Source organism: Corvus brachyrhynchos, unplaced genomic scaffold (assembly GCF_000691975.1).
Source record: "Corvus brachyrhynchos isolate BGI_N302 unplaced genomic scaffold, ASM69197v1 scaffold42, whole genome shotgun sequence".
NCBI lineage: Eukaryota > Metazoa > Chordata > Aves > Passeriformes > Corvidae > Corvus > Corvus brachyrhynchos.
This window is the reverse complement of record NW_008237242.1, coordinates 3,404-14,772: the sequence shown is the minus strand read 5'-3', so window position 1 is coordinate 14,772 and position 11,369 is coordinate 3,404. Positions and strand designations below refer to the sequence as shown.

Genomic DNA, 11,369 nt, shown 5'->3' with positions numbered 1-11,369 from the left:
GAGCTCTGCCGAGGAACTGTTCCAGTCACGGGACCAAGGGTCCTTCTGCCCGCGCAGGGAACACAAACCAACCCATGGGAACGAGGCTGAGCAGGGGCAGGGAAACCCCGTGTCTGTGCCCTCAGGGCCCCTCTCCCAGGGCTACATGGCAGGGGAGGGACCCCAACAAGCCTGCTGCAGTCTCTATACAACATTAATTTCCAGAGATTTTCCTCAAGTAGAAATGAGTGTACCTAGGCTGTTTCAGTTTCTGTGTGAGATGCAAAGCTTGCAGTGAGTCCATAGATGTGGCTCCTGATTCAGAATTATTTAATGAACTGTATCTGCGGCACAGCAGAAGGGCAAATGAAGGCGTATTTTGGACATGTTTTTATAAAAGCTGGGGGTTTTTAATGCCTTAGCTTCTTAAGACTTAGCTTAGCTAACCTTCATCCAGGAAGAGTGAAAAGAAGAAACACAGTGGAGAGTGGTCACCAGCAAGCTGGGGCTATAACCCAGAGTATTGGTTCTCTGCCAAGTCTCTCAGCTGAGTGAGTGTGTATCTTAAGGGGTTGTATGGTAGCTGATAGACATGGCCCTAGAGACTTGACTTCTCTCTTTGGCTGAGCATATGCCCCCAGCCAGAAAGACCCATCTCTCTGAAGTATCCAGAACTGATGTCTCTCCCTTGGGAACTGAAAGATGTCAGATACTCCCTCCTCTCCAGATACCTTGTTTTCTTCCACAAAAGTCTGTCTTGCTGTAAATATGGCTATTTTTTTTTCCCGATCCTCTGTACCTGAACTTTCTGCCCAGTTTTCTGGAAGCGCCTAAAATATTATAGCAAGTGTGACAAAAGAACTTAAAATCTTACGGAATGATAGTATTCTGTTCTTTTACTTACTTTGTCTTAAAAATAAGCTATTTTCATTTCAGACCAAAGGTATGCTAAACTACAAGTCTGTGTTTCAGTATCACAGCACCTTCTTCACTAAGCTGTGCTAAAAGCATGGTTTTATTCTGTAGAAGTGTGTAAGAACTAGAATGCTCTCCTTTTCTGTGGGTGATGTTCATAAAAGTCTTCCATCAGATTACTCAGTACCTAAAAGCCCCAACCTCTTTCTGTCTGAGCAACATCATGACAGGTCTGGCTTTTTCTAGCTCTGTCTGAGGATGTAGTGAAAAGTCTCATCTGGATGCTAGGTTTTTGTTTTGGCTGAAATAGGAGCAGAGAAATTCAAAAAGAAAGATCCCTGGAAAAAAAAAAGGGACATACAGAAAGGAACTAAGTGTTTACCTAAAATAAATTTAGCGTGTGTAATGTTAACAGATAATTTACTTCACCAGCGCAGTTTAGATTATTTGCAGCTGCAGGTCTCTGGTAATTCTTGTTCCATATGTCACATTCTTTTCTTTAATTCTTTTATTCAAACTTAATTTCTCTTACCATGTATTATAGTTATAATAAACACGTGGAGCAAAGTACCTAAAGGTAAAACCAGGATCTTGCCCTCTTATTTTTGTTTTGTGTTGCTTCTAAAAGTCACTGTATTTTCAGATTCTGTCACTGCCCTGTTGTCAAAAATATTGTCTGAAATTTGTTGTCAGAAATATTGTTTGGTTTCGGGGAGTTACACACTGTTCTCACTACAGATATTATTTTTTTTGGCATTATTGTCAACATACTCAGTTATTGTAATTTTAGACTACAGATTGTAGTTTTTTCCCTCCCTTTTTCTCCTGCAAAACATCCACTAACCCCAGCCCCTCCTGTCTGGGGTAGTATTGCAATTCCAAAACCATAGCCAAGGGTAAAGCTGCTTTTTCCATTCCCACAGGACTCCGTTTCAACTTCCTATGTGAAACTGATAGAAAAAAACATGCCAGAAATTGTATTTTGACAAGCCCCCAAGCTTTTGACTGAAATATATATGTGAAAAATACCTGCTTTCCACTGGAAAATGCAGATTCTACTGAAAACCAAACACTTGATTGAAAACTTTTAAGTCAGAAGTGTCCCAGGATCACCATTGTCCTCCTGGCAAGTGATGTGAAATGTAGGAGATGAGATGTGTTCAGGGAGCTCTTTGCATCAAAATGCTGGGGCACATGGATTAAAAATCCCATTAAGTGATACAGCAGCACTCCCAAACACAGTATGCTAAGCATTTGCAGTCACAGTATGTCAGAATCTGAGGGCAAAGAGTGAGATTTGAAAGAGGGGAGAAAAACAATTAAAAAAAATTTCTGTGGTAGATTTGCAGGTTTTCCCCTGTAGGCTTTGAGGGAAACAAATACCCCCCAAAACAAACAAACACACCCCGTCCCTATTTTCTGACCATTTTAATGGCTGTATTACATGGTAGCTTTTCATAAGGAAGTTTGAATGAGGAAAACTTCTCTGCAGTTATTTTTTTCCATGGTGATAACTGAACCCTTTCATAAATGTAAATAGGAATGGCTTTCTTCTGATGAGGCTTTCATAACTGCCCTCCTTTGTGTATTCTGAGGCTGTGTGAATGCACTCAAAAGTAGGTGATGCTACAAACACCGCAGAAGAAGCATCTATTGTATTTACATAGCTTGAAATCTGATGGACTTTAAATGAAAAATTCTTGCTATTATATTGTGAGTCAGAAAAGAACAGCTATGAAGAGCAAAACTGAAGACGTATTTAAGCAGCAAAGGGAATTTTGCCAGTCCTCAGTGGTTTGAAGTAAGTTTAATGTGAAGATTTCCCTTTTTTTCTTTGGTCTCAGTTGGTCTCAGCATGTAATTTCTTGGTGGACACCCTGTGCAGGGTGAAAATGCAAAGCAAGAGTTCAGTAAGTGCTGGAAGTCTCTGGAACCTTTTGGAAGGCCCCTACATGCTGGAAATTGACTTGGACAGTCATATTCATATAATGAAGTTTTGCTTTTTTTCCTGCTCCTGACAGCTTGGATAGACAGCTGAATTTTAACATGCAAGCATTGAGGAGGGAGCTTGAGGTTACCACTGATAGACTTGCTTCACCTTTTATATGATTGCCTGGCTTTCTTGTTACAAATGCACCTTGACAAAATAATCTGGTGACTATTGCCACTTGCTGTAAAATACCAGGATCTGCAAGTGAAGATGTCTAGTTCCTCCTGGTTCCAACTGGCTTAAAAACCCACAATATAATCAAATAATCCAGTCTTTACAAGTATCCAGGAAAGACTGAACCCTGTGAAATGAAAAGGAGTGGACAAGGATTTTCGAAGGTGCATTGATTCCCTGAGCCACATGGGGAAAGCCATGTCACAGATTTCCTGGTCTGACCACTGTAGAGGCATTCTTGCTGTATAGATTCACTCTTGCCTGACAGCTTTATCCAATGTGAACGTGGGATTTACTGCTTCTGTAGTGTGGCTCTGGTGCTATGCCTTGATTTATGATTTAAAAAGAAACACGAGCATTTTTTGTATGTTGTTTAAGAATCAGAAGTGTCAATGTATTTTTTCTTAAAAATTAATCAAAACCTATACAGGCAGTAGCTGTAATCCCAGATGAACAAACACATGGACTATGAGTCCTGAACCTTTGGTGCTTTATGGGAGTAAACCAGGCTTCAAACCAATGCCAGACTCTGGTTTTAACTTTCATTGGAAAGAAAGTTTCTGATCTTCAGAACTGTTGGGTAAACTGTGAAATGACAGTCACAGTTATTTATTTGTACCAGTTAGCTGTAGGATGTATTGGGCCCGTGGCAATCAGTGGAGTATCTCACTGAGCTGCCTTTTGTCTCCTTGTCCATAGAGCCCATGGTTATTTTATAGTTTTATAAGAATGCTTTTCTTCCATTCATGTGATTTCTTTCATATCCTTGCCCTCATACTGGCTTTCCCAACAGTCCAGAGCAACTGTAAGGCTTTGGAGTGCTACAGAAGATTTTTTAATTTGTCTGTCATTCTGAGTGTTACTGCATTTCTTCCCTGCTCCAGAACAGGCTAAGAGGGCTGCACTGACCACAGCAAGAAAGTGAAGAAGAAACAAAGTCACAATAAAACAAAGCTGGAATACTCCAGCCTCTTGTCACATCCACAGTGTGATCTGTGTTGTCAGTAGATCCTTTGCTTTTAGATTTAATACTGCTCCGTATATCTTGAAGTGGGAGGGCATTACAACGGTTTTGGAATGTTTACAGTTCCTGCCAAAATGTTGGGACACAATGGACCAAAGCCATGTCTGGTTGGAAGGGTCTCCTGGATCATGGCGGAGGGATGTGTATGATGATCCTGTGTAGTCCAGATGGGTATCAAAGGCCATATATATCAGACAAAGCCAGGAGGCTGATACCAAAGTTACAGCATGTGAAATACTGCAGATTTTGTTAGCTGATCTATGGGACGTTCTCAATGGCTTGCTAATTCATGAAAAACTTTTTATTTCTTCCATTGTAGTGTTGGCCTGGGTGCCAGTTAGGGTTTCTAGTCTCAGTCAAGCATGAACCACACAGTCCAGCCCATCTGATGGGTTGGGTAATTGATTGTGGAACTGCAGCTGGGAACAGAATTTTGATTTGCACTTACGAAACAGCTTCTATTCCAGTCTTGATCTCCGGGGAATGGATGCAAAACACCAGAAGTACAAGATGCAACTCTTCCTCGTGCATCATGTTTGGCAAATAAACTTTTGACCTTTTAGTGGCTTTGCAAGAATATGAGAGTCTTAGCCTCAGTTTCAGATTATTAGGAAGGAGATTTTTTTCTGTTTCCCTTTGGACTGTTATGTCTGTGAGGTATGAAACAGTCTTGTTGTAAGCAGCAAAAAAATTGAAAACCGGTTGTGTTCTTTTTTCTGCAGTGTAATGACTGGCTTATGAGGAAAGCTTGGGGATGGTGGTAGGAAGAGTATATTTATTTTTGACTTCTAGTAACAGAACAGGAGCGATTAACTCTTTTGTGCTTATTTTCAGACTGGATATTTCCATCTGCCCCATGGGGATTACTTCATTGAGCCTATTAGAAAGCATCCACAGAAGGAGGGAACACCCCATCCCCATATAATTTATGGTGCAAATAACCTTCACAATGCTTTAAGGAGAAGACGGGCCATCCCGATGGAAAACGAACGAGCATGTGGACTGAATGGTACTAATTTTGCTGGATTTCTGCCTACTCGCTTTCTGAATCTTTTTAAGCCGTTATTTTTCAGTGGTGTGTGCCTTTCCTTCTGCCAGGCTTTTTAAAATTCTGTAAGAAAAGGTTATGCTAAATGAGAGCATCTCAATTGAAACACCAGAGGAGCCACCCCATCTGGGTTTCTTTCTGTAAAGTTAAATCCTTCTTATGACTACTGGGATATGTTTTTCACACCATTGATCCTTTCTAACCCTCAAATTTTCTCCAACCAGAACTGTTCAGTGAGATTGAAACTTGAATTCTTGAGGAGTTCTGGGATGACAAGATTTGCAGTCAGGATTATTTTTAATAAAATGTTCTCACTTCATGCAAGTTCTGTCCTCAACATAAAATAACTCACCTCTAATCCATGGTTTAAATTTAGGATTTCTAGATTTTCTGTGATTGTTAGCAGGTTATTGAAAGAGTTTTATTTAGTTATTCAGAAAGTGAAGTACAGGACATCAACAGTAACGTTTTTTGTAGAAGTGTAAGTAAAAATAGCTTAAATATTGGTGCAGTAATACTCAGGATCATGTCTTTTGGGAAAACAAACTAATACACTATGCTGGAAAGAAAGAGCGTATCTAGAGGGTAGTTGGTATCTCATAATTGCAAAATTAGTTTCTTTATTTAGTAAAATAATTTCCTTGATTTATTTTATACCAAAAATGTTCAGATTCTGTATTGATTCTCTGATGTTTGAGGCCTTGAGTCTGCACCAAACTTTAGACAGGTATAGTATTGGGTAGGGATGAATCAGTAATTACCTGCATGACCTAAGGCCTGAGTTATGTACAAATACAGCTGCAGAATACACAGGAATGTGTTTCTGTCTTTCACAGGTCAGTGGTTTAAAAGAAGTTGGTTCCTTTCCAGGAATGGGAAATGAAAGGAGGAATGTAGGAATTTCTAATCCCCCATCATGACTGCTGCTGAAGTTTTACTGCTGTGTAATATGAATTGGTAAATTAAAGAAGCAAAGAACAACTTGACCCCTCTGTATTTCTGGTTGTAGACCTGCATTGCACTTCTTGCTTGCTGGCCCAAGGTAGTGCAAAATGGTAACAGGGTAAAAACCTGAGAAAGCTGATGGGGGAAGTTACTCAATCTCCTACAATACTAGGAAGGTGAAGAGGAAGCCGTAAGAATTAATATGAATGCTGTTCCATTTTATTTTTCATCAAGTAAAAGTCTACTTATTAGAAAATAATCCTGGATTTGAAAAACCAGGAGTGTCTAAAGGTGATGTTTATCTTGGTGAGAATTTCAAATAGCTCTCTGAATTTTCATTCCTTCTGATGGCTGCTGGGATAAACAAAAGAAATTAGTTTAGATTTGCCTGTGAAAAATGAGGAAGTTGTTCTTGCCTACTGTCTTCCAGGTTTCTTTTATGGATGAAATAACATCTGTATGCAGTCATTTTAAGTGTGGAGAGAAGATAAGAGATCTAGGGAACATGCTGTATATTTGCATTGTGTGGTCTGCTTATTTTCTTTCTACCTCTCGCTTTTAGCCTCTTGTGTCTTTCTTCAAAATCATGCAGAATGAGACAGAAAAAGACTGGCTGTACTTGGACACTGGAAAAAAATAGCATTAACTTCCCTGCAGTTTCATCACTGCTCTAATGGGCTTTTCAATTTAAACTTCCTGTCTGATGTTAATCATTCCAACATGACAGAATTATTTCTGGTGGTAGTATTTTCATGATAGTGCAGCCAAACAAAGGTAGCGTCTTAGGAACTAACAAAATAATATACTGTAATTTATGTTTCTGTTTTTAACTGAGTCAGCCTTTAGAAGTAATATCTGCTTTGGAACAAGCAGTAATCTTGGCTGTCATAAAAGTTAAATAATAAGTGTGAAAAAGTGCATGGGGATAAAACCGTTTCCTTCGTTATATTTTTCCCCTCTGTGTGACAGGATCTAACAATCTGATTCCTCAAAAGCCCTTAACTTTTATGTTGGGTGTTACGTGTCTCACCTGCAGAGCTGCCTCCGGCCCTGTGGTCCCAGCGCAGGAAGGACATGGACTTGTTGGAGGGAGTCCAGAGGAGGCACCAAGATGATCAGAGGGCTGGAGCATCTTTTCAGACTGGAGGGAAAAAGGCTTTGGGGTGACCTAATTGTGTCCTTCCAGTACCTGAAGGGAGCCTACAAGAAAGATGGAGAGAGACTTTTTAAAAGGGATTGGAGTGATGGGACAAGAGGAAATGACTTCAAACTGAAAGAAAGTAGATTTAGATTAGATATTAGCAAAAAATTCTTTATCTTGAGGGTGATGAAGCTCTGGAACAAGTTACCCAAAGACGCTGTGGATGTCCCATCCCTGGAAGTGTTCAAGGCCAGGCTGGATGGAGCTCTCAGCAACCTGGTTCAGTGGAAGATGTCCGTGCCCATGGCAGGGGACTGAAACTAGGTAGGATTTCAGGTCCCTTCCAAACCAAGCCATTCTGTGTTTTGTTGGCTCATTTCTGAGTAGCCAGCTTTTCAATAGGGATAGAAGAAAGAATTCATTGTCATCTTCTATTTATACTGTGTATTGTCAGAGTAAGTTGCTCTTGTTAGAAGTGAAATACAGAACAAAAAGGGAAAGTGATACAATTCTTGCTTTCTATGCCAAATGTATTCAGTACTCAGGCTTTGGTAAGTACTTCGTGCATAAATAAATTGTAAAGGTCGTAAGTTGACTCTGCCACCTTTTCAGGATTTCACATACTTCATGCTTTTGAGGTTGACGCCAGAAAGCTTGTAAAACCACATGACATCACAGATAGCTTAGAATAATGCCTTTTGGGATCACTTCAAAGCAAAACATTTTCAATTTACAGTTCACATTTAATTGTAAAAACTAATTCTATTTCATAGATTAAACCTCATTTTGTGTTTTTGACCCTAGCATTGTCCCCACTGAGCTGGGGCTTAGCTGATGAAGAGTTGCCCACTGTAGGTCTTCTAGGAACTGGTGTTGAGATATTTTAACCTCGTGGACTGAGATTCATCATACAGACTATCTGTGTTTGTTTATTTGAGCTCTGAGTTGTTTGGCTTTTTAAAATTAAGCTAAGGTTTTGAGGTATTTTTGTGACTTATGCTTGGTGTGTGTTCAGGTTTAAGTGTAGTGCTGATTTTTGCTTGAAGAAGTTGAATCACCTGGTTGCTTATGAGTCAGTGCACAAAGTTGAGTGGTGATAATAGAAATCTTCCAGTCAGAAACTAACCTATCTGCCAGGCAAGGAATAGAAAGACTAGTTGTATAGAAAAAGTCAAAGTAAAGAAATTATTACAGGAGGGAATAGATGGAGGATGTTGATCTCCTGTGCAGTCTTTTTCCAGTTGTTTTTGTTTTTTTTAATGCACTTTCTGTGTCTCTTGGAAGAAGCTTTGTGCAACAACTTTTACTGTGGCGACTGCATGAATATCCAGGGTCCAGCCTGCTTGTTACCTGTCTTGCCTACATGCAGTAATACTTTAGAATCAGTGACTTTCCTGTGCTCTTGCAGTGATTACATTAATTACTTTAAAATTGGTATTATCTTTAACAGATTCAGATACTTGGAGAAAAATCATGGCAGAAAATTACATAAATTAAAACTTAGGTTTGTGCTGTACACTTCCATTCCTTTTTTTTCAGGCAACTAACTACCAGCTGACTCTGTCATTAGCTGCATGCTAATCTTGAAAGTAGCATAACAATACTGCACATTGCTACCACCTGTCTTGCTGTACCATTTGAAATATGTGTGAGAAGTAGCAGAAAAGATACATGAAAAGTGGCTCTGTGCCTTGTAAAGAACCTCCCTAATCCTTTGTGCCCACATGAGAGGAAACAAAGGATATGGGAATTTGTTTCGTTCTTCTAAATAGGTTATCTTAAAAATTTGACAGTGCTCTGAGATAAAATGTCAGAGAAGAGAAATTATCCTCCCTTCTACAGGAGAAGCTCTCCCATTTCTTCTGCTTGGTTTTATGCAGTCTGCCACAAGGCATTGGTTTGTTTGTGAGCTTCAAAATAAGAGAAATTTTGTGACATTTGTGAGTGAAAATGCTGTGATATAATAAAGCTCTTCCTGACTAAGTGCTACTAAGAGGGGACTGATACAGACAGATGGACTTCTTTTTCTTGGGCTGGTGAGAAGGACAGGTCGCTGTTGTTCAGAGAGAGAGGACAGTTGAGTTTATTCGGATTGCAACCCAGTGATTGCTGCAGTAGGCCGTGATATATAACCAGGGAATGAAAGGTTTGGGGTGTTAAAATAGATCTCTGAGAATATTTAATTGGAGCTTTAGGTGTACAGAAGTTGTCATATATTTTACCCTCATTTTGGCATTGAAGGATTTGATCGATCAGAAGTTAGGATTAGTTTGGGTTTGACATGGGCCTTCAACTCCTTGTCTGCAAAGAAATTACAAATCTTAAAACTGATTTTTTTGCATTTGGAGCAATTTTGCTCCAAAATTGGAACTGTGATGGGATAAGGGTGGCGTGGAAGAAAGGAAACAAGAGGCTGGCTGCTGTGTGAAATGATGAGGAGGGTAGGCGGAGTTAAAGGAGCAGAGCAACGTTGTCTGTGCAAAACTGTATTTTAAGTATTTTGAATGATGGTAGCATAGTTCGTTTAACAGAAGTCTGGAATGCCATTGAGCTGTTTCAGGCAATAACTACCTGTTTTACTTCCTAAGGGTTATGTCTGACTGCAGGACTTTATTAAATCGTGGTCTTGCTTTTAGATTATTAACTTGATACTGTCAAAGGCTTCTCTTCAGTTTTTATGTCTGCAAGTACACAGCATGAACTAGCAGTACTGGCTTTTGACAGAATCTCCTGGGGTGATGTTATGAAGCTGCTTTATTCCTTAACCGTTCACTCAATGCCCGAGGACTCTGTGCCTTTAGGATGGACCCGGGGGGCGGGGCTGGAGCCAGGACCCGAGGGGGCGTTGAACGGTTCGGCCCAAGGGCTCCAGGGTCCTGGCAGGGTTCGGGAGGGAGTGCACCAGGAGCACTGTGCTGCTTTTTGGTTTCCTTTGTGTTCCAGCTAGCTGGGAAAAGGTTCTGTTGGTTTTTTTCTTGTTCTTTTTTCCCCTTTCCTTCCCCTTGCCTCACTGCCTCCCTTCCCTCCTTGCTGGTCCAGGGGGCCTGTGGGGGTGGCCCCGGCAGGCCCACAGGGTGGCCCTGGCTGGTCTGAGCCCATGTGTCTGTTCCTTCTCTGGGCATTTGTTATATTTTGAGGGGTTTTTTTTTTATCCTGTTCTACCCTGTTTTGTTTATGTGTTAATAAACAGTTTGTTTTCTTTTTCCCACTTTCACTCCTTGTGACCCATTTATCTCATTGACGGAGGAAAAGGGGAGGAACACTCATTCTGGAGTGTTCCCTCCTGAGGTTTTGTCTCAAAAACTGGGACGTAAATTTGGTGCCCAATTAAAGGGGCACGTGAAAGTGGAAAAAAAAACCCCACAACATTTTGGTTTGAAGCATTTTGTATTGAGGTACAGCAGTAAGACCATGCTGTTTGATCTAATAATTTTTCTGTGGAACCTAACCATCAGTACATGTCCACAGCTATGGGCAGTCGAGTCCTTGGCTTACTACCTTTTATAAGTCAGGAATAAGAATCAGGACTGCCATTTTGATATGCCTGGTGCTAGTGATTTCTCGAAGTTTGGCTGATGTAATGGAAACCGTTGAGAATCTGTATGTCGTTGTTTTTCCATTCTGGCCTTGGTAGTTCCCTTTTGGAATATATTAGGAATTACACCCAGTTTGTTAGGGGAAAAAGCAGGGGATGATAATTCCCAGCCCTTCATCTCCTTCTTCCCCTTCAGATCTGGCACCATCACCTTTTGAAAGCGTCCAGTTTCCCCTGGATGTTAAAGATACCATTTTCTTATTATGTTATCTAGTAGGGTTTCTCTATGTGGTCTCCAGCTTGTCTAAAATAAGGGCTGAGATTTCCAGACACCTGCCCCAGCTGTGGAAAATCCTAAATGATGTGGGGTATGGGAGGACATAGGCCGGACCCTGAAGCAGTTTTCTGACCCGGTAGCCTGGAACTTCCCCCCTGAAAAAATTCAGAATCCAGCTGAGGTGGAGAAGTATCTGAAGGAAAACTGCTATAACAACGTGGATGAAAAGAAAAAGCTCACCATGTGCTACTGGGTCCTGGCTAGCGCTTACCACACGCTGCTAAATAATGTAGGCAGAAGATACAACCAGAGGAGCCGGGGAAAAAACCAGCCAACACCCC

At 40.6% G+C, this 11,369-nt stretch overlaps 1 protein-coding gene across 1 annotated transcript in view; it reads left to right on the top strand.

Annotated features, from left to right (window-relative positions):
* Positions 1-6,116, top strand: part of LOC108445656 (A disintegrin and metalloproteinase with thrombospondin motifs 12-like) — a 52,280-nt gene extending 46,164 nt beyond the window's left edge. Inside the window, exons 2-3 of the mRNA XM_017730195.1 lie at positions 4,917-5,091; positions 5,967-6,116. Coding sequence (XP_017585684.1) covers positions 4,917-5,091; positions 5,967-6,013 — 222 coding nt within the window. The 3' untranslated portion in view covers positions 6,014-6,116. The remainder of the gene's footprint in view (positions 1-4,916; positions 5,092-5,966) is intronic.
* Positions 6,117-11,369: the final 5,253 nt, after the last annotated feature.